Source organism: Corythoichthys intestinalis, chromosome 7, assembly GCF_030265065.1.
Source record: "Corythoichthys intestinalis isolate RoL2023-P3 chromosome 7, ASM3026506v1, whole genome shotgun sequence".
Lineage (NCBI taxonomy): Eukaryota > Metazoa > Chordata > Actinopteri > Syngnathiformes > Syngnathidae > Corythoichthys > Corythoichthys intestinalis.
In genome coordinates this window covers 15,107,689-15,126,664 of record NC_080401.1, presented here as the reverse complement: position 1 = coordinate 15,126,664, position 18,976 = coordinate 15,107,689, and the positions used below count along the sequence as shown (strand labels likewise).

At 39.2% G+C, this 18,976-nt stretch overlaps 1 protein-coding gene across 1 annotated transcript; it reads right to left on the bottom strand.

The window, feature by feature from the left end:
* Positions 1-16: 16 nt before the first annotated feature.
* On the bottom strand, positions 17-17,892 carry tab3 (TGF-beta activated kinase 1 (MAP3K7) binding protein 3). Its single transcript, XM_057841784.1, has 7 exons — positions 17,703-17,892; positions 14,893-15,085; positions 11,103-12,321; positions 3,814-3,974; positions 3,607-3,700; positions 2,879-2,962; positions 17-1,382 (listed from the first exon to the last, which is right to left on the bottom strand). Exons 2-7 carry the CDS (start codon positions 14,992-14,994, stop codon positions 1,237-1,239), a joined length of 1,806 nt encoding a protein of 601 aa, XP_057697767.1. The 5' UTR covers positions 14,995-15,085; positions 17,703-17,892; the 3' UTR covers positions 17-1,236.
* Between the last annotated feature and the right edge of the window lie 1,084 nt (positions 17,893-18,976).

Sequence of the window (18,976 nt, the reverse complement as noted above, 5' to 3'; positions counted from 1 at the left end):
AAAAAAAAAAACACATCAGAATACTTTCATTTCTTTATTTTCTGCTTTCCTTCTGCATGTTAAACCATGGGAGATTATGTTCCCTCCGTAGACCAGACACAGGAAATGTCCTGTCAATTCCTGTTTGTACACGAGCATTTCTTAGTCGATCCCCACATAAAGCAACCTACAGTTAAATACTTTACATGCCGTCATTATTTTAAGGTTCTTTTTGTTGCCAAGCAGATCACTCAGTTGATAAGTTTCCTCCACATTGTTTATGACTTTAGCCACTGGCTCACAGATGTAAACAGGTAAGGATTTACATTGGTCAAAGCCAAATTCGAATTTTAAGCAAGTGTAACATAAATACACTTTTAAAGCATCTCCTGTTCTGTTCCCAAGTCCTCCCGATGGTGTCATCACTGACTGACTGAAAGACAATAAGCATGCACTAGAAGGCCAATATCTCTTTGTGTGGGAGGAACAACCACTCATTAAAACCATTGTTTGCAGACATAGCAGCTGATTATAGTCAAGTCTCGTAGCATCTTCTCCTTTATTAAGTACAGCAAGTTGAGGCCTTCACACAGGAAATCATCTTTTTCATAATGTAATACAGGGTGACATATTATGCATAAAAGTACCAGCAATATACTCATATGCATGTCTTTTTAGTGTTCCTTTTCAGCTCTAAGAGCCACATACAGTGTAAAATCTACATTTGCATTAGTCAGACCTTTCAGAACATTGCTTTCATTATTCCATTGTCAGCAAGAGATAAATCGGCACTTCCTGGATTTAGGAGCCGTTTGAGTTCAGGAATGGATGCGGTTTCGTAAACATGGCAGTCACTCTTTCTGCGTGGAATGTTTGCAGGTAAACCACAATTAAGAGGTCATCTCTGCTGCTTTGCTTTGACCTTTCAGATGCTCCGTGGCAGGCAGGGCCACAGTCTGTGTTTGTGTGTCCTTTTATTTCATTAGCCATCAGAGTTTCCAACCTCCCTGAAAGAGTTTTTAAAATCAAAGTGCACATGAGTAGCAGATAAAAGCAGGACGTGTGAGTGGGGAGGCATGGTGGCTCTTCCTCAGCAGGTAAAAGGGTCTATAATATTATGTAAATGAGGTGAGGTCCTTTGGACAGGAGCAAAAAAAAAAATCCAACCCTGCAGATTCCAGAAGGATTGGCCTTAGGTGAATCAAGTGTTTATGGGAATGGGCGAGACCGCAGCATGACAGCGTGGAGGCGTCAAACTCAGGTGTAACGCGGCATTTCGCATTGTTCACAGCGGTTGAGAGCAGGGTGGTTGAGGAAGGTGCAGCTGTCGCAGCTCCACTGAGCACCTTCGAAGTCCTCGTCCCTCGGCGGCACCGCCACCACCTTGGGGCAGTGTTCCCCTTCTGATTCAAATACAGAGAGAAACACGGGGTAGTAGAAATATTCTGTTATTAGAATTAAATAGTTATAAACTGACTCAACTCATTCATTGCCATCAACCATAACAGACTTCCAATCCAGTTATAAGCAGATTAGAAATCTACAGAAGGCAGCGAACGTGATTGAAGTTGCCGCAACGTTTTCCGTTTTTCAGGCTACAAACCTTTGCGTGCGATCATTAAGCTAGTCTATTGATGTTTTACATTCATTCATTAAGTTTCCATGTCTATCCTTATCACCATATATAGACCTGTTTCTGTGTTGCACGTTTTGGTCAACAGATGGCACCCAATTGGCACTGACTTGCTACATTGATGGGATTCCATATGTCATTGTAGTACCACCAATCTGCCTCAAAATGTCCCTATCTCCACTGAGTAGTAAGCCAAGTGGCTCCCTCCTTGTAATGCATGCAATACATTTCAAAATAGCAATAAATATTATCCACACAAAACACAGACAACACAATTCATTCCAATATCAATATTTAACAATTTATCATTAACAGAATTACCCTAATTTATTATACAGTAGGCCTGCACAATATGTTGTTTGAACATCGCTATCGCAATGTGCGCATGCGCCTCGTACCATCGCAGGACGTGCGTTTTATTTATTTTTTTTAACACGTAAACTTTTGTTTTGATTCATAAAAGCAGCAAGTGTGCAGAGACATGGTCTCTGGGATCCACACAGATGAACCCCCTTAGCCTGGTTTAAACGGTATTATAAGAATACAATGTGGTCATGTTGAGTCAACCAAAGGCTTCCAAAATAGAGTTATAAGTCATTAGGTGAAAATTCTTGTTTTAATATCGCAATATATCATAAACTTCCCAAAAAGTCAGTTTCTTCCTATATGGTTCCGCTTGAATACACAGCTGTCCTAAAAATCAAAATCCACTATTCACAAGTACTAGTAGATCATTAGATTTTTATACATTTAAACCAACATCGGGTAACTTTTCAGTTTTGGTCGATTTCAGCGACGCAGGTGGACAAAAGCGGGATGAAAAGTAATCAGGTAATGAATCCAGTTGTGGCTGAACAAAATCACATGACAATGTTGACAACAAGAAACATTTGATTTTAGTACCATTAACCCTTAAAGTACCCCTAAAAAAACCTAAATCTCAAAATAACCATCCAAAAACATGTATTATATATCATATGAATAAAATAAAAAAAATGGCGACAAAATGGCAGATGAGACACTGTTACGCAACTGTTAAGCCTTTATGTACCCTTAAATACCTCCTAAATCTCAAAATAACTACCCAAAAACATGTATTATATGTCATACTAATCAAATAAAATAAAAACAGACTGGAGACAAAATGACGGAAGAGACTACGGCGTTGTAAAGTCAAAATCACGTAAGCTGTGTACGTCGTAACCCAGGAACTACCTGTATATTCAAATCATTCACGTTTAATGTTGTGCTTTACAGCAGCCTCACCTTTCTTTCCCGGCTTGGGCGGCACCACTGGGCCAGGCTGAATGTTGTCATAGAAGTTGTTCATCGCCTGTGGGTCGAACTTCCCTGTGGACGAAAAGTAACATGCTGAAATAAGTTTAAGATATTTTAGTTGTATTTTTAAGACATCTGAGAGGCAATCCATATTATTAACTCCTCTGAAGATTTATTTGTTTTTAAGATTGCAAGACGAGATGGCTCAAATGGTCTTTCAGAATGTAGGTTGAATACCAAGTAGATTAAGTGCACTCCATGAGACCAGTGAAAGCGGTTTTAATTGGCCAGAAGGAACTAAACAACAATATAAATAAATGCTGTCTGTGAGAGAATTAATTGGAGGAACTACATTATGGGATGTCGTTAATCATATTTAAGTGGGCTGCTCCTCCTTACACAAAAAACAAAAAACAATGCAAGTAATATTTCTCCACTGCTGTGTTAGAAACATGAATGGAGCGGTGATACACAACTGTCACTTGGTGGTCACTGACCCAGTAAGCAATCACCGGTGGACCAGACTAATTTCTATTAAGGACCATCCGAACACTTTCCACCACTGCCTGCCAATGTCTGAGGATGATGCTTCATCCATCACATAGGACACAATTGTCTGCTTCTGGGCTAGGCTTTTTATAAATCTATACTTTCAAATTAATCAGAGTTGTTGTTCAGGATTATGGGTTGTGTTAATATTTTGTTTGTGCATGAACCTCTGGACTGCAGCAAATCCGTCTCCTTCAGGGTGCAGTCGATATCAATCTGAAGCTGTCTGTTAAGACTCCGTAATCGCGTCATCTCCTCAGGCTGCAGCGGATAGCGCAAAGACACATCCGCAAGCATTTTCAATGACATTCAAGCTTTTGTCCTTCATATTAGTGAAGCTCGTTTCAACATGATCGAAGTTGGCAATCACTCACTCTGGGAATAAAGCTGGTCGAGCTGACTCTACGGAAGCGTCTTTGCAGGGCGTCGTATTCCATGTTGTTGACATCCGACTTGAGCTGCTCCAGTTTCTGCCTCTCTACCAGCAACTCCTTCCGAAGACGCTCCATCCTGGCTCGCTGGTGGAGCAGTAGAGCTGCAGGGAAACAATTAGAGAAGAAAGACACAATAAAACAGAGGTACAGAAAAGATGGTGATAAACAACCATCACATCAACACCTCTTCAGTCATCTGTTTTTTTAGCTGCAAGCTATGCTTACAATCCAAACCAGAAAATATCAGGAAAAAGCACACCTGTTCTATCAGATAATAAAAAATATATAATTTTTTTTTTTTTGATTGACGGTATTACGGCAGCAGTCAATAAGTTATATTTTTAGGTTTAGAGCTTTCAAAGGCAAATGAATAAAGACCCTTCAATCTCATCCACGAAGAATGAGCGATAATATGGGTGGAATAATACCTGGATTTCTACAGGTATCTGCAAATCTCATTTAACATTTATTAATGCCACTTTAAATGAATTCATTCCTATGCCCCACTGCAGATAGTTTCACACACACAAAGCGTCAGTAGAGTTGTCTGATAATGAATTTTTAACCGATATCCCTAGATAGTCTAGTACTGTCCAGACTAGTCGACGTTGTCGATGTAGTCGATGACGTAAATGCGTCGACGAGCACAACATTCCGTCGACGGTTAAAGGAGAGTTTTAAAAAATATTGTAACGTCGACAAGGAGATCAGCTTAGTCAGGTTTGTAATTCTTTATTTTGGGAACTTGTGGGAACAACACAGCTCCTGGCTGGGTCACATTGGTTTGTACTAGAGATGTCCCGATCCGATATCTGGATCGGATCGGACGCCGATATGGGCAAAAAAATGCGTATCGGATCAGCCGACACGGAAAAATTCCCATCCAGACTTCCGATCCAGTTTTTTTTTTTTTTTTTTGAAAGTCCGGTCCGGGTTTTCCAGTGCACCGACTTACATAATCCATTCCAGTTTTTCCTTCGGTTTCCCTAAAATCCGGTCCGCATTTTACGCACACCTTCAACACACTACATTACCGTCTCCCAAATGACTGAGAGACTATCGGTAAAAATGTCAGCTGTGTGGGATTATTTCACTTTAAAGGACGACAAAGACGAAGAGGCAGAGTGCAACATATGCCACAATAAAGTCAAGCGTGGTGGTAAAGCTGTAAGAAGTGTTAATACAACCAAACTAATCAAGCATTTATCAAAATACCACCGCAAACAATACAAGGAGTATGAGGAGTATATGAGGAGGAGAAGGAGAAAACCGAAGACAGAAAGAAAGGTCATACGCAACGAACACTGGCAGAAACTTTTGCTATGCGTGACAAACTGGCACTTGACAGTCCCAAAGCCCAGGGAAGAGTTATTGCCAAAGGAATCATTCTGGATGACGAGGCATTATCTCTCGTGAGAAAAGTGGGATTTAGACGCATCGGGCAGACTTTTTTCAAAAAATATATATTCATATGTTTATACTAAAACGATGTATGTATGTATGTATGTACTTTCCCAGCGTTATTTCGCTGTGTAAATGCATTTATAATGATAAAAATATGTAGAGTATTTAACATTGAGAAAACTTTTTTTTTATTTTTTGCCAACTCGAGGAGATTAGAATAAATGTCAAATCCACTATCCACCTGTTAGAACACACATGCAAATATAAAATATATAAATGTTTATTGAATATCCATCTTACAGTCTTGTTTAACTGGGAGTATTTGTTACAAAAGACAGGCTATAATTTGTTATCATTATGAATGTATGCACTGGCGTCACCAAACGTGATCACACAAAACGTAACCACGCATCGCTCCTGAGTCCTCACAAATAAAGCATAAAATGTTGGTTTTTTTCGGGCTCGTGCCTACAAATAAAACATAAAATTTTGGGGTTTTTCGGGCTGGGCAAGCAAATCAAAGGGAGTGTGTAATAGTTAATAGTTTGAGGTTGTTTGTGTGTTTTGCTTTTTTAAGACAGTTTACAATATTATTAGCATGTTTTACTGTCTGAATATGTCATTTCTGTTTGTTATTTATAATGTTTTGTGTTTATCATTTTATAAACAGGTCAGTTTCTTGTTACCAACCATTATGTGTTATTCCAACTCACCTAATTCAGCTGGCAAGTTGTTATCAAGACGACCAAAACCCTTTTCAACATGAGTCTGACAACTAAGTAAGGAGGCTAAATAACTTTAAACTTTAATACATGCTCAGAGAGATCGGTATCGGCCAGTATCGGTATCGGATCGGAAGTGCAAAACAATATCGGTATCGGATCGGAAGTGCAAAAACCTGGATCGGGACATCCCTAGTTTGTACCCGAGAGATCTTGTTCATAAAGCCTTCGAAGAAAAGCAATCCATGGTTGGAGTCGTATTCATTTCTCTAAAAGGAGCTATCGAGGTAACACTTGTCTTGGAGTTCAAAGTTGAACTTCCCTGATAATTATAACCCGATTCGTTACAATATATATATGTGCGTGGAAAGTTGAGAATGGCGGACACTCGGGATGCAAGCGGGGAAAGCGGTACAAGGCTCTAAAAGCAGACCAAAGAGGCTGAAGCAGGGATTTTTTTTTAATGAAACAAAGGAGGGTGTCACTGTTGAGTGGAGCAAGGCGGCAGCACGCCAACCATGAATTAACACCTGAAGCACCGTCACCGGGGTATAATTTTGGAAGACAACAGGAGACAACAAGCTGGCCGATCTTAAGTCCATATAACATCATGTTTTATTTAAGTTGCCCTTATGTGCGTCGTACGACTGAGTATTAGGGGCTAATGTCGGGCTAACGTAGCTGAACAAGCAGCTAGGTACTTTATATAGCGTGTTGCTACCTCCGTTAAAATCAACAATATTGAAAATAGGGCTGTCCCAAACGACTAATTTCCTCCCGATTAGTCAGCCGACTATTTTTACGATTAGTCGACTAATCTAATATATATACTGGACTGTCTCAGGAAATTAGAATACACAATATTCTAATTTTTTGAGACAGTCCTGTGTATATATACAGGACTGTCTCAGGAAATTAGAATACACAATATTCTAATATCCTGACTGTCTCAGGAAATTAGAATATTGTGTATTCTAATTTCCTGAGACAGTCCTGTATATATCTCAGGAAATTAGAATACACAATATTCTAATTTCCTGACTGTCTCAGGAAATTAGAATATTGTGTATTCTAATTTCCTGAGACAGTCCTGTATATATACACAGGACTGTCTCAAAAAATTAGAATATTGTGTATTCTAATTTCCTGAGACAGTCCAGTATATATTTTTTTCTTTTTCTTTTTTTACTAATTTAATAATTAAATATTTGTTTAAAGCTTATTAATTCACAAAAACATTTTGGAACACCTAAATTCTTTATTAATGTATAAATAAATAACATAAATATCAATAATAAATCACAAACAATGAGGTCAAATGCTGCTGGCATTAACTGCTGCAAAAAAATGTAAACGGAAACACTGTGACTTCACCTTTTTAACAGGAGTCAAAACAATTCTTACTCTTTTTGCGGTATGTCATTGTCTATATTGTTCTAAATGTTAAAATGAATTGCAATGTCCCGGACAATCATTTTCAGAATACTTTGTGTGAGTTCAGAAGCTCTTTCCGGTGTGCATTCCGCATTTTTGGGGGAGGGGAAAAAACTGTTCAACTTTTGTTTGTTTTAACCTGAAGATAACGCAGAGGGCACACTGAAATATTACCACAATTATTTTGAATGAAAGGCACACATACCCACAGTAACAAAAATTAAGTATATAGTATTAATTTTATAGTAGTATACTATATGTAAAACTTTATAATATTAAATAACTAACATTAGTGCAGTCATGGATTACAGTAAGCAGGCCAGTGGTGTTTCCATTTCCATATATATTTATTATATTATGTATATACAGGATATATGTATATATTTTCCCTAAGTGGGAGCTTCCATGATCCTAACAAATTTAATAATAATTTTTAAAAATATATAATAATATTAATTATTTTATTAAATAACAATGCGCGTTGATATGACACACATAAAGGCAATTTCCATTTAAAAAATCGTTAGAGTTGTATGGACTTACAATCCGCTAGCTTGCTGTTTCTTGTTGTCTTCGAAAATTATACCTAGGTGACGGCGCCTCAAGTGTTCGTTCATAGCCGACGTGCTACCGTGGTATGCGAGCTCAGCTTAGCAAAGAGTACACACAGTGGCACCCTCCATATTTTCCTTGATATAATTCCAGGCTCTGGCTATTCTGGTCCGCTTTTTTGGCTTTATGCCGCTTTCACGTGTTACCATCTCTGCCCTTTTTGGAAATTGGCGGTGTTTTCAACTCCTCACCGGCGATTCACTTGGCTCGTTGTCGTCGGTTCGTCTGGGTTCGTCCGATTTCCTCCTCGGGAAGACGGCGGCGTGCATAAAAACACCGAGAGGCGTCGGATGGCTCTTTAAGGATACTTTTATTGACCAAAACAAAAACGTGGGGGATGAAGTCACTCAACTCAGCATTACCCGCTCACTCGCCGATCTCGCTCCCTCTCTCTCGCTCGCCCACTTTCTTCCTCTTTGCTCAATCTGACAACACCGGTCACATTGAAATAACAGCGGCCCCCTTGGGGATGCCAGTAACAACCGCTTGTACCGCGAGCGCCTGCCATTCTAAACTTTATCCGCATGTAATTTTTTTTAACCCGTCATTACCCGTCGACGGTATGTTTTGCCCGTCGACGCATTTACGTCATCGATGACGTCGACAACGTCGACTAGTCGGGACAGCTCTAATTGAAACATCTTGTATTTTAGAATCGGTTTTACAAACAAGGATTTCCTTATTATTTTTGCTAGAGCTACATCAATTTATAATCAATAGAAGAATTTATACTAATGCTTCATCGTAGCTCCCAGCTCAGGTACATGCATACAAAGTGCGTAGCGGCTCCAAGCTACATTACCCTACATAATAGTGAGACTTTTTTTTCTCATAGCAATAGTACAACTTTAAATTCGTAGTCCTTTTTTAAAATGTTAATTTGGCCCAAATACTCTGTGGTAGTGTCGTATCAACAAGCATCTTTAAGTTTTTTTCACGTACTTGACTCCAGTGATGTGACATTTATATATCTACTCTGCTGGTGCTCACTCTTAGAACAATATAGACATACCACAAAAAGAGAAAGTAAGAATTGTTTTGATTCCTGAAAAGTGAAGTCACAGTCTTCTGAATCTGCGTACATTCCATTCTTTTGCACTAGTTAATGCCATTAACGTTTGACCTCATTGTTTGTGATTTATTATTGTTATCTGTTTATTTGTACTTTAATAAACAATTTAAGTGTTCCAAAATATTTTGTGAATTAATAATCATCAGCAAAAATTTATTTGTAAGCTTAGTTAAAAAAAAAAAAAAAAAAAGATAATAAAAAAAATCATCAGACTAGTATACTCATTGTTAAAAAAGTTGGGACTAATCAGATTGATCTGGAGAAAAATAATCTGGAACAACTGTAATATTATCCAAATCCAAAAATCTGATACCGATATCAAACCGAAACCGATATATGCAGTCGTGGACTTAACATATTATGCCTAATTGTATTTTGGTGCCCCACTGGATACTTTAATCTTGATAAATGTACCAACTTAAAGGTTTTCCAATTACCATTCTGTGAAAAATAACTAGTCAACAAGTTATGGGGAAAAGTGCCTTTTTTGCACCACTACATTCGTTGTTGAAATCAAAATAGTCAAACATCAGTTTCTGAAAAGCAACTGAAAAGTGCTTCTGGATCAAAATAACAATGGAACACAGCTTTAGTAGTGAGGTATACTGTATAATGAGTTTATAATTCATTATTTTTCAATCATTTATTGTTCATTTCATTTTTGCACCATGAATGCAAACAGTCTGCTCACATAACAAATCCCAAGCATCTTAATTTGGAGGTAAATAAGCATAACAGCTGTGCTAAGCTGTGACCAGCCCTTGTACAAAGGTAGAAGGCTTCGACATTCACTACGAAGACAACATGCATATTGGCACAAAACCGATAACAAAAAAGTGATGTTGTTATAATGCGATATCATTTTAAAATGCGTTTAACGGCAGATGTTATCGGGTAGCCTATAGTATCAGCGTTCTTATCACATAATGATCTTATGTTCTCTTATCCCGGCTACCCTTTAATATCAGACAACTATAAAAAAAATAATTAAAAAAATTAACCGTCAAGTACATCCTTTTTAATGCCTCTAACATTTAGTTTAATGCTGTTTAAGGCCTGAATTTTGACAACATCCATTTAATGACTTGTAATGCTTTTTAATGACCTATATAAACCCTGAATACATCATATTATTCAATTCAATTGATTACATAATTCAAGACAACATTGCCACATTGCACAGCACGACACAAAATGTATAAATAATTGGGTGTTTTATTGCTTTTGTTAGTGGTACTGGATAATTCTCTCCCAATGTAGTAGTAGTCATCGCTATGTGTGTCCACCACCTCATAATTTATTAAACTTCATTTAACTGTTTTATTTATGCACCCTGAGTTTTTTTTTTATTTTTCAATTCCGACAAATCTTGGCTGTTCACTTTGTAGACGTATCAGTTCTTCAGTGTAGTGTAGGCTTTATTTAGGTGACATAAAAAAAGGAAATCAGAAGAATTGGAAGTTTATGATCATTTTTGTGATATACTATGTCTTCATATTGCCCAGCACTTGTTTAAGATAAAGTATCATAGTTGGACGTTCAGTCAACAAATCATTGTTTTTTTTTTTTGTTTTCTTTTAGATATATCTCATTTTTATCACAATTATTGCATTTTGCAGTGCTTAAAACCCATTTATTAAAATATACATATAAATATAAGATTAAAAAAAACATTTTTTTTTAAACATGTCATATATGTATCTCCTTCCAATGCTGGTAAATCTGAAAAAATACATTGAACACACTCCCCCCCAAAATTTATGTGAATAAGCTCCGCCTCTACTTCACGGATTTTCAATTTTCGCTGGGGGTTGAGGGGCGGTCCCAATTAACAGTGAAAAACGAGGGATCAAACGTAAGACATTTTGAGAATCTTCAGACCCATTCTTTACATTTACTGTTAAAGTAAATTATTTAGTAACTCCACCCAGTCTCATTAACTGCACACATAACCAGTTCCACAAAAGAAAATACCAGGCTCCTACCTTGTGTGTAGGCATAGTCATCTGAGCCTGAGCTTGACCGTCGAGGCATCTGTTGCAACTGTCGAGTTACATTCCCTGGTAAAAGCGAGATGGGGAGGATGGGTGGAGGGGCAGCGTTGGTGGCCCCCTGGTCGACAATGTTGAGCAGTGATTCCGCCTCTGCCACGGGAGGAGAGCTGGGTGCTCTCTGGGCCTGCCCTCCGGGGGATACTTTGCATCTAAAGGTGTAGGCTGACTGGCCTGGCTGAGGTGAGGCCGTAGGCCGAGGCTGCAGGTATATTCCGGCATGATAGGGTGACGCTCCGGTAGTTCCGCTCAACGTGACGCCCCTCGAAGGGGAGCCGGGTGAGGGGCTGGTGGCGATATAAAGTGCTCCCTGGGGGTGGGCAGTGTGGACAGGGGAGTTGCTGCGAGGCCGTGGGCCTTCCAGAGTAATCTCCATCTGGTTCTTAAGGGAGCTTTTAGCATGATAGGGCCTGTAAAGAGGGGGCTGCTGTTGTGGTTGTTGTGGGTGGTGGTAGGGCATGCTGGGAAGGGTTGGCGAGGTAATTGGGAGGAAGACATATTGCTGGTGCTGGGATGTCTGCTGGGTTTGGGGTTGATGCTGGGGAGAGCTGTAAGGCGAGCCATACGTGGGGGTGCTATACGGAGACTGTTGATGCTGATAAACAGAGGTGTTCGATGAGGACCAAGGTGGTGGCTGTGGGCTCTGGGATGGTGAGGGCCGAATATAATGGGTGGTGTTGCTGCTGTTACCATAGTGCCCCGGGGTTATTTGCAAAGCCTGCGGGGCATTGGGTATACTTTGCGGAATCGTAACCGTGATAGGGTTCATAGTATACCGTGAGGCAGAGGAGAACGTGGGGGACATACCCTGAATAGTTGGCGGAGGGGTAGGAGTGCTGGCTGAACGGCTCGGGTCGTTAATGAAAAAAGGATTGTAAACCGGAGAGGGGGCCATGGTGGCAGGGGCAGACAGTGGCTCAGGGTAACTTGGTCTCTGTGGTTCAATGTGACTGTCACTTGTGCTGTGTACGAGGGAGCGCCCAGGTCCTCCATTTGGCTTCTTTACTTCTGAACCTGGGTGACCCAGGCTTATGTGCAGCATGTGATTTTGACCCCGGCGTGCCTCCTCTGGACTGTGATGGAAGTCTCCATAGAGGTATCGATTACTCTCCTTGGCCAGCAGGTGGCAGCAGAGATCCAGATTATTGTTGTTCTGAAACAGGTAGCACAAACCCAACCATCGGGTATCAATCAATGACAATGTTAAATTCAGCTTGGTGCGAGTGAACATTTTCCACACAATATGGTATCACCTTGACAAATGTATCACCAAGCTGAGACTATTATCAAATGGTGAAGAGAAACTCATTGTATTGGAACAGTAACTGTGTGGCCACAAGTCCATACTTGTCCAACAGTCACTCCACCTTTTCATATAGTGAGTGCAGATTTCCCTCCTGGTTGTTACATCACAACTGAATAACTCCCTCATATTTAAACACAAAAAATACATTAAACGTGATCCTTGTGGTATTACCTATTATACCTGCACGGGTCATTTTAATGATAATGTTGCAGACTCACAGGCCACTTAATTACATACACCAGTATGAGCGAATGAGATCCTTTTTTCTACAAGTGCAAAGTCATTGTGTAAAGTGACCAGAATCCTTGCACCTTGGCAGAGTGCAACACTCCAATCAGTGCCTTTGTGGTTGATACGGGAGGTGTAGTGGTGTGGAACTGCACTGCATCACACTGAGGGCTGTCTCAAGTATGTAAATTGACAGATATTTTAGAAACACCCCTAGAGTATGAAGGAGTGCCTTTCTATTACATCTCCTATCACACCCATGCAGATGACACAACTCTACATTTCTGTGTCCCCACATGATTAAAGTGTCTTAGTCACCCTGAGTAAATGCATTCATCAAATCAATGAATCGATGTGCCAGAATTTTCTCCAGCTAAATGTGGGGAAGACGGAGGTGATAATTTTTGGACCAAAAAACGAAAGGTCAAAGATCAGCACGCACCTTGGCACCATGTCACTTACAGCTACAAATCAAGTCAGAAATCTTGGCATAATTATCGACTCTAACATAAAATTTGACAGCCATCGAAAGTTCGTCACTAAATCTGCCTATTACCACCTAAAAAATATAGCCAGATTTAAAGGGCTTCTATCTAAACAAGACTTGGAAAAACTGATGCATGCATTCATTTTCAGTACTGTAGATTGGACTATTGCAACGTATATTTACAGGTCTTAATAAAAAAAAAAAAATTGATAAATCAGTCAGGAAGCTGCAGTTGAGATAGAATGCTGCTGGCAGAGTCCATACAAATACAAGGAAACTGGACCATATTACACCGGTTATGAAATCGTTACACTGGCTTACAGTAAGTCAAAGGATAAACTATAAAATACTACTGCTTGTGGTCAAAACACTTAATGGCCTTGGACCAAAATACATGCTTGATTTGTTTGACCTCCATGAAGCATCTAGACTCCTAAGGCCGTCTAGAAGCGGTCTGCTCTATGTTGCAAGAACAAAAACCGAGCAAAGTGCGGCAGCATTTAGTTACTATGCTCCTCACCTCTGGAACAAGTTACCTAAAGGTCTGAAGTGTGCTCAAACTGTTAGCTCCTTTAAATCAGGGCTAAAAACGCTATTGTATACCACAGCATATTCACAAATATCTATATATTACAAATGTCAAGTTATTTGCTTTTTATTCTTTTTTTGTTTGTTTTATTTGGAGTTTCGATATTTTTTCAATTTTCTTGACAATTTCATGTGATTTGTATAATTTTATTTCCTGCTTCAATAGTCTTTGTGTTTAACTTTCTATTTTACTTAATGTGTTTTTTTTACAAATCAATTTATCTCTAATTGTGGATCTTCATGTGATGTAAAGCACTTTAAATTGCCCTGTGTTGAATTGTGCAATACAAATATATTTGCCTTGCCTTTCTGGATCGCTGTTGACACTAATACACATTTTGACACAAAGTTTGTTTATGTCATTCAAATATGATGTCGTCATCTGCACAAAAGGTAGAGAGAAAGATGCAAGGCTAACCATGGATAGGTTTACAGATATGCTATGATAGGGCTAGGGTTTAGAACCATTAGCCTCGAGTTCATCAAGCTCCATGGGGATTTTAAAAGGGCTCAGATTTTGGCAAACTAAGAAATCAGTGTAAAGTAGATTTTATGTTTTCTTTGCAATTGCAGCTACCTTGTCTTCAAAATTAAGTGCTTTTGAGGTTTTAGACAGGCTGTGAATACTGTACACCAATTAGACCTCCGCACGACATGTTGATTTGGTTAATATGGAGATTTCTGATCAATCAGATCTTTTGTTTAACATCTTTCAATGAAAATATCTAATATTACCTGCACCTGCAGTAACACCTGGAGCTTATAGTCAGGTGCTGAATATGTGTTTTTTCTCAAATCTTATTACATTTTGGTGTTGCGGCTTATAGTCAAGTGAGCTCTAACAAGCAGAATTACATGGAATCAGATAGCCCCTCCCAAAAATGGTGTAAAGGCAGGAAGTTGGATCTGGGCAACTGGACACGGGGGGAAAGTCAGCCTGAAATTGTGTAACTTTGCTTATTCAGTATTGAGTGCAGCTATGCTTCTCAGAATTATAGAAAGCTAAAACTAAGTATAATAAATGTTAACGAGAAAATGAGGCCAAAAAAAGATGAATCAAGTAGAGATGGCATGGATACAGAATTTGTTTACAGAACCAGGTTTTATGTATGTACCTGCAAAAGGCATTGTGACACCACTCCTTCCGGGATCTCGGGGAAGCGCTGCTTGAGGTCCTGCAGGATATGATAATCCAGCTGATAGCCCCCCTGTGCCATCCTGACCCACCACAGCCGCCAAGCCGCCGAGTCAACGATCCCGCAACCGCAGACACTCAAATGGCCGATGTCCTCTCATCCCCTAAGGAGGCTGAAACGAAGAACAAGAAACACAGTCACTGGGAATGTGTCAATGAATTGCTTCCCAACATATGCTTCTAAAATGCTGATATATAGTTTAATCTTTATTATTGTACAAGTGTTACCTAAAATTCCTAAGTCAAAGCACAGCTGTCTACATCCTGAAGCAAGGGAGTTCAGGCAGGTGCCAAGATAGTAAGATACAATGTAAAATTTAATTAGCGAAGCGCTGCCTGGCTGCCCATCAATGCTTCGTGATATGACGTGCTTTTCTTATAATCATATGACCTTTGTTTTTACCAGTTAACCCCGCCTTTCAGTATGATAACAGCCCTCTGAGCTCTGCCACGTCAGAGCATCGTTGTACTCTGTGTGTGATTGATGTTCTCCTTGTGATCATATGTAAACTTTTAAAAGACTTCTGGAGTGAGAGCCTTTTCCTTCTAAAAGCACAAGGAGAACGGATTCTCTCCCCTGACAGAATGCATGCAGAAATCTTATTAAGCTGAAATGCTAGTCAAGTGTAGTGGCACACATTCAGTGAATCAGCTGAGATTGCAAAGATCGAGAGTGTGAATATGTTCATCTGCATTCATTTTTTTTTCATGCTTCTCCCTTATGCAAATATTTTTCAATTGACGGATGTTTTATCTATCTATCTATCTATCTATCTATAAATACACACACATATATATACACACAGTGGAGCAAATAAGTATTTAGTCAACCACCAATTGTGCAAGTTCTCCTACTTGAAAAGATGAGAGAGGCCTGTATTGTCAGTATGGGAAAACCTCAACCATGAGAGACAGAATGTGGAAAATAAAACAGAAAATCACATTGTTTGATTTTTTAAATAATTTATTTCCAAATTAGAGCGGAAAATAAGTATTTGGTCACCTACAAACAAGCAAGATTTCTGGCTGTCAAAGAGGTTTAACTTCTAACGAGGTCTAACAAGGCTCCACTCGTTACCTGTATTAATGGCACCTGTTTTAACTCATTATTGGTATAAAACACACCTGTCCACAATCTCAGTCAGTCACACTCCAAACTCCTCTATGGCCAAGACCAAAGAGCTGTCGAAGGACACCAGAGACAAAATTGTAGACCTGCACCAGGCTGGGAAGACTGAATCTGCAATAGGTAAAATGCTTGGTGTAAAGAAATCAAACCAAACACACAGCCAGGGCAACAAAGGAGTGGCTTCGTAAGAAGCATTTCAAAGTCCTGGAGTGGCCTAGGTCGTCTCCAAATCTCAACCACATAGAAAATCTGTGGAGGGAGTTGAAAGTCCGTGTTGCCCAATGACAGCCCCAAAACATCACTGCTCTAAGGAGATCTGCATGGAGGAATGGGCCAAAATACCAGCAACAGTGTGTGAAAAGCTTGTGAAGAGTTACAGAAAACGTTAGGCCTCCGTTATTGCCAACAAAGGGTACATAACAAAGTATTTTCCACCATGATTTGCAAATAAATTCTTTAAAAATCAAAACAATGTGATTTTCTGGGTTTTTTTCTCCACATTCTGTCTCTCATGGTTGAGGTTTACCCATGTTGACAATTACAGGCCTCTCTAATATTTTCAAGTTGGAGAACTTGCACAATTAGTTGTTGACTAGATACTTATTTGCCCCACTGTATCTATTACTTGCTGTTAACCAGGTCCCTTGATAATACTCTGACCATGATGGTGATTCAATAAATGTTATCACCCAAAAATGCCTTCTGTAACTGTGCTTCTTTCATTCCTTAAAGTGTATTTTAACAACCTTTAGGGTGACTTTTCATTCTCAACGCCACAGCTGTATTGCACATCACCTAACCACCGCTTGCAAAATCTGTTGGCTCTGGACAAGAATTTTGTACAACTGAGCTCCTTGCATTCGATATGTACTTTTATTGTCGATATATGCAGTTTTGTTGCGTGTTTGGTGAGGTTTCCATTCCAATAGCACCAGCATTTTGAAAATAGGTATATGATTAATAGTTCAATACTAGCTTGTATCAGGTCACACCCTTGTTGTCGTTAAATTAAGACGCTGTACAGAGGTTGCAGCTTCAACAGCTTTCAAGATTTCCTGTACAACTTTCCTAATGTTTCAGAATATATAATGAATATTCTTTATAAATGTCATACTACATTGTGTGGACTACATGTTTGTGTTTGTTTAAATGTTACGCTCATACCGAAAAATAGGAGCGGTGTATCTCGTCACATGATCCCACAATTGTACGGTATACTTAAAATTACCTTGTTTATGGTTTCACTAAACAGTTGGAGCAAGGAACTACGACATGCCAGGGACAGCTAACTGGCTAGTGATCAGCACCAGCTCTCCTTGGTTGAAATCTTCTCACAAATTAGAGCGCTTTCAAGCTGGCCAAAGCAAGTGAATATTTTCTAACAATAGACAGATGTCACAGTGGCGTTTTTCCTCATAAATCGACTTAGCATCTCGAACAGTATCAGCCCACTTCTTGCCCTGGTTTCATGCTAATGCCTCGAATGCTAATATTAGCGCGCAGTACTGCTCAGCTGTCAAACGCTCGGCTTGTTGATAGACTGGCTAAGCAACATGCTAAGACGAGTCAGCGCTAGCTAGTTAGTACATCTTGAAACTTACCATTTTAAAGACTGTCTTTAATGTGTCAAAACATGGCAGAGCTCCCAGAGGAAATGTGCTGTCTCTAAAATGGTGCAGCGGGTGTTGTCAAAAATGAGTGAAGGCTATACAACTTGTAGTTTCACATTCCACCAGGCCCTGGCCACCGGAGTTACTACTGCATTGCATGCGAGACACAGTCCTCTCGCGATAATTGCTCTTCCCGGACCGGGAAGTTGATCAAAACATAGACAACATATATAAGGCTAGATGTCGAAAGGCTGAGTCGACGGCGTATCCAACCAGCAGCCATCTTGCGTCAGAGCCACGGTGAATTCTTGACTGATTTACAAACAGTTTCGTCGATACAAACCGTATTTACGTGGCTATGATTCACTGTGGAAACATTTTGGTAAACTGTGGGTAAAGATTACTAAACTGTGGGTACAGTTTAGTAAACTGTGGGTACAGATGACTAAACTGTGGGTACAGATTAGCTATGATTTATTTTTTTTCTACCCTGGCACCCGGGGGGCTCCGTAGATTCAGGCTGGGTTTTGAAAGAAAAAAAAAAAAACTTTAAAAATATTCTTAAATATGCAGTTAGTGAGATCACTGCATCTCTGACGTTTATGACAAACCAACCAAGCCGGTGTTCTGCCAAGGAATTGCAAAACACCTGTTGAAAATTGAGCACAGTAGTGTAGGCTTAAAATACATTGAGTATAAGAAATATAATTTTTCCTCTATAAAAATGGCCGATGAATGATGACACCCGTCCCCATTGGCTCAGAGTCGCACGTATGTATATATACATATTTATACATACATACATACATACATACATACGGCTTGTTGCAAAAGACAAAAAAAATCAGGGTAGAGGAACTGGATTCTTTTTCACTGTCACATGCTTCGTTTATTTATTAATTTTGCTATAAGTAAACTGCCAGCGTTATCACCTCATCGTCCACTCGGTATTTAATAAAAAAAAAAAAAAAAGATTAATTTATTAATTTACATGAGACTGTCAGAGAAAGAAAGTTGTGACTGTTTAAAATCAGGCTTCTGTTTACCATTTATGGGTTGTAATGCTCTGGAAAATAACTGTCCTAAATTGGTATTTTAACATTAGGTATTTTAGGTGTTTGCCCTGGATGTTGTTTTTCTACTATTTAGTTAGAATTGCAATTAAAAAATGTTTTTTCCCAAATTTACAATATTCGTGTCTAATTATATTAATTGACACAGCCGTGCTCAAAATCCTTTCAAATTAAAACATTTTAGGGACAAAT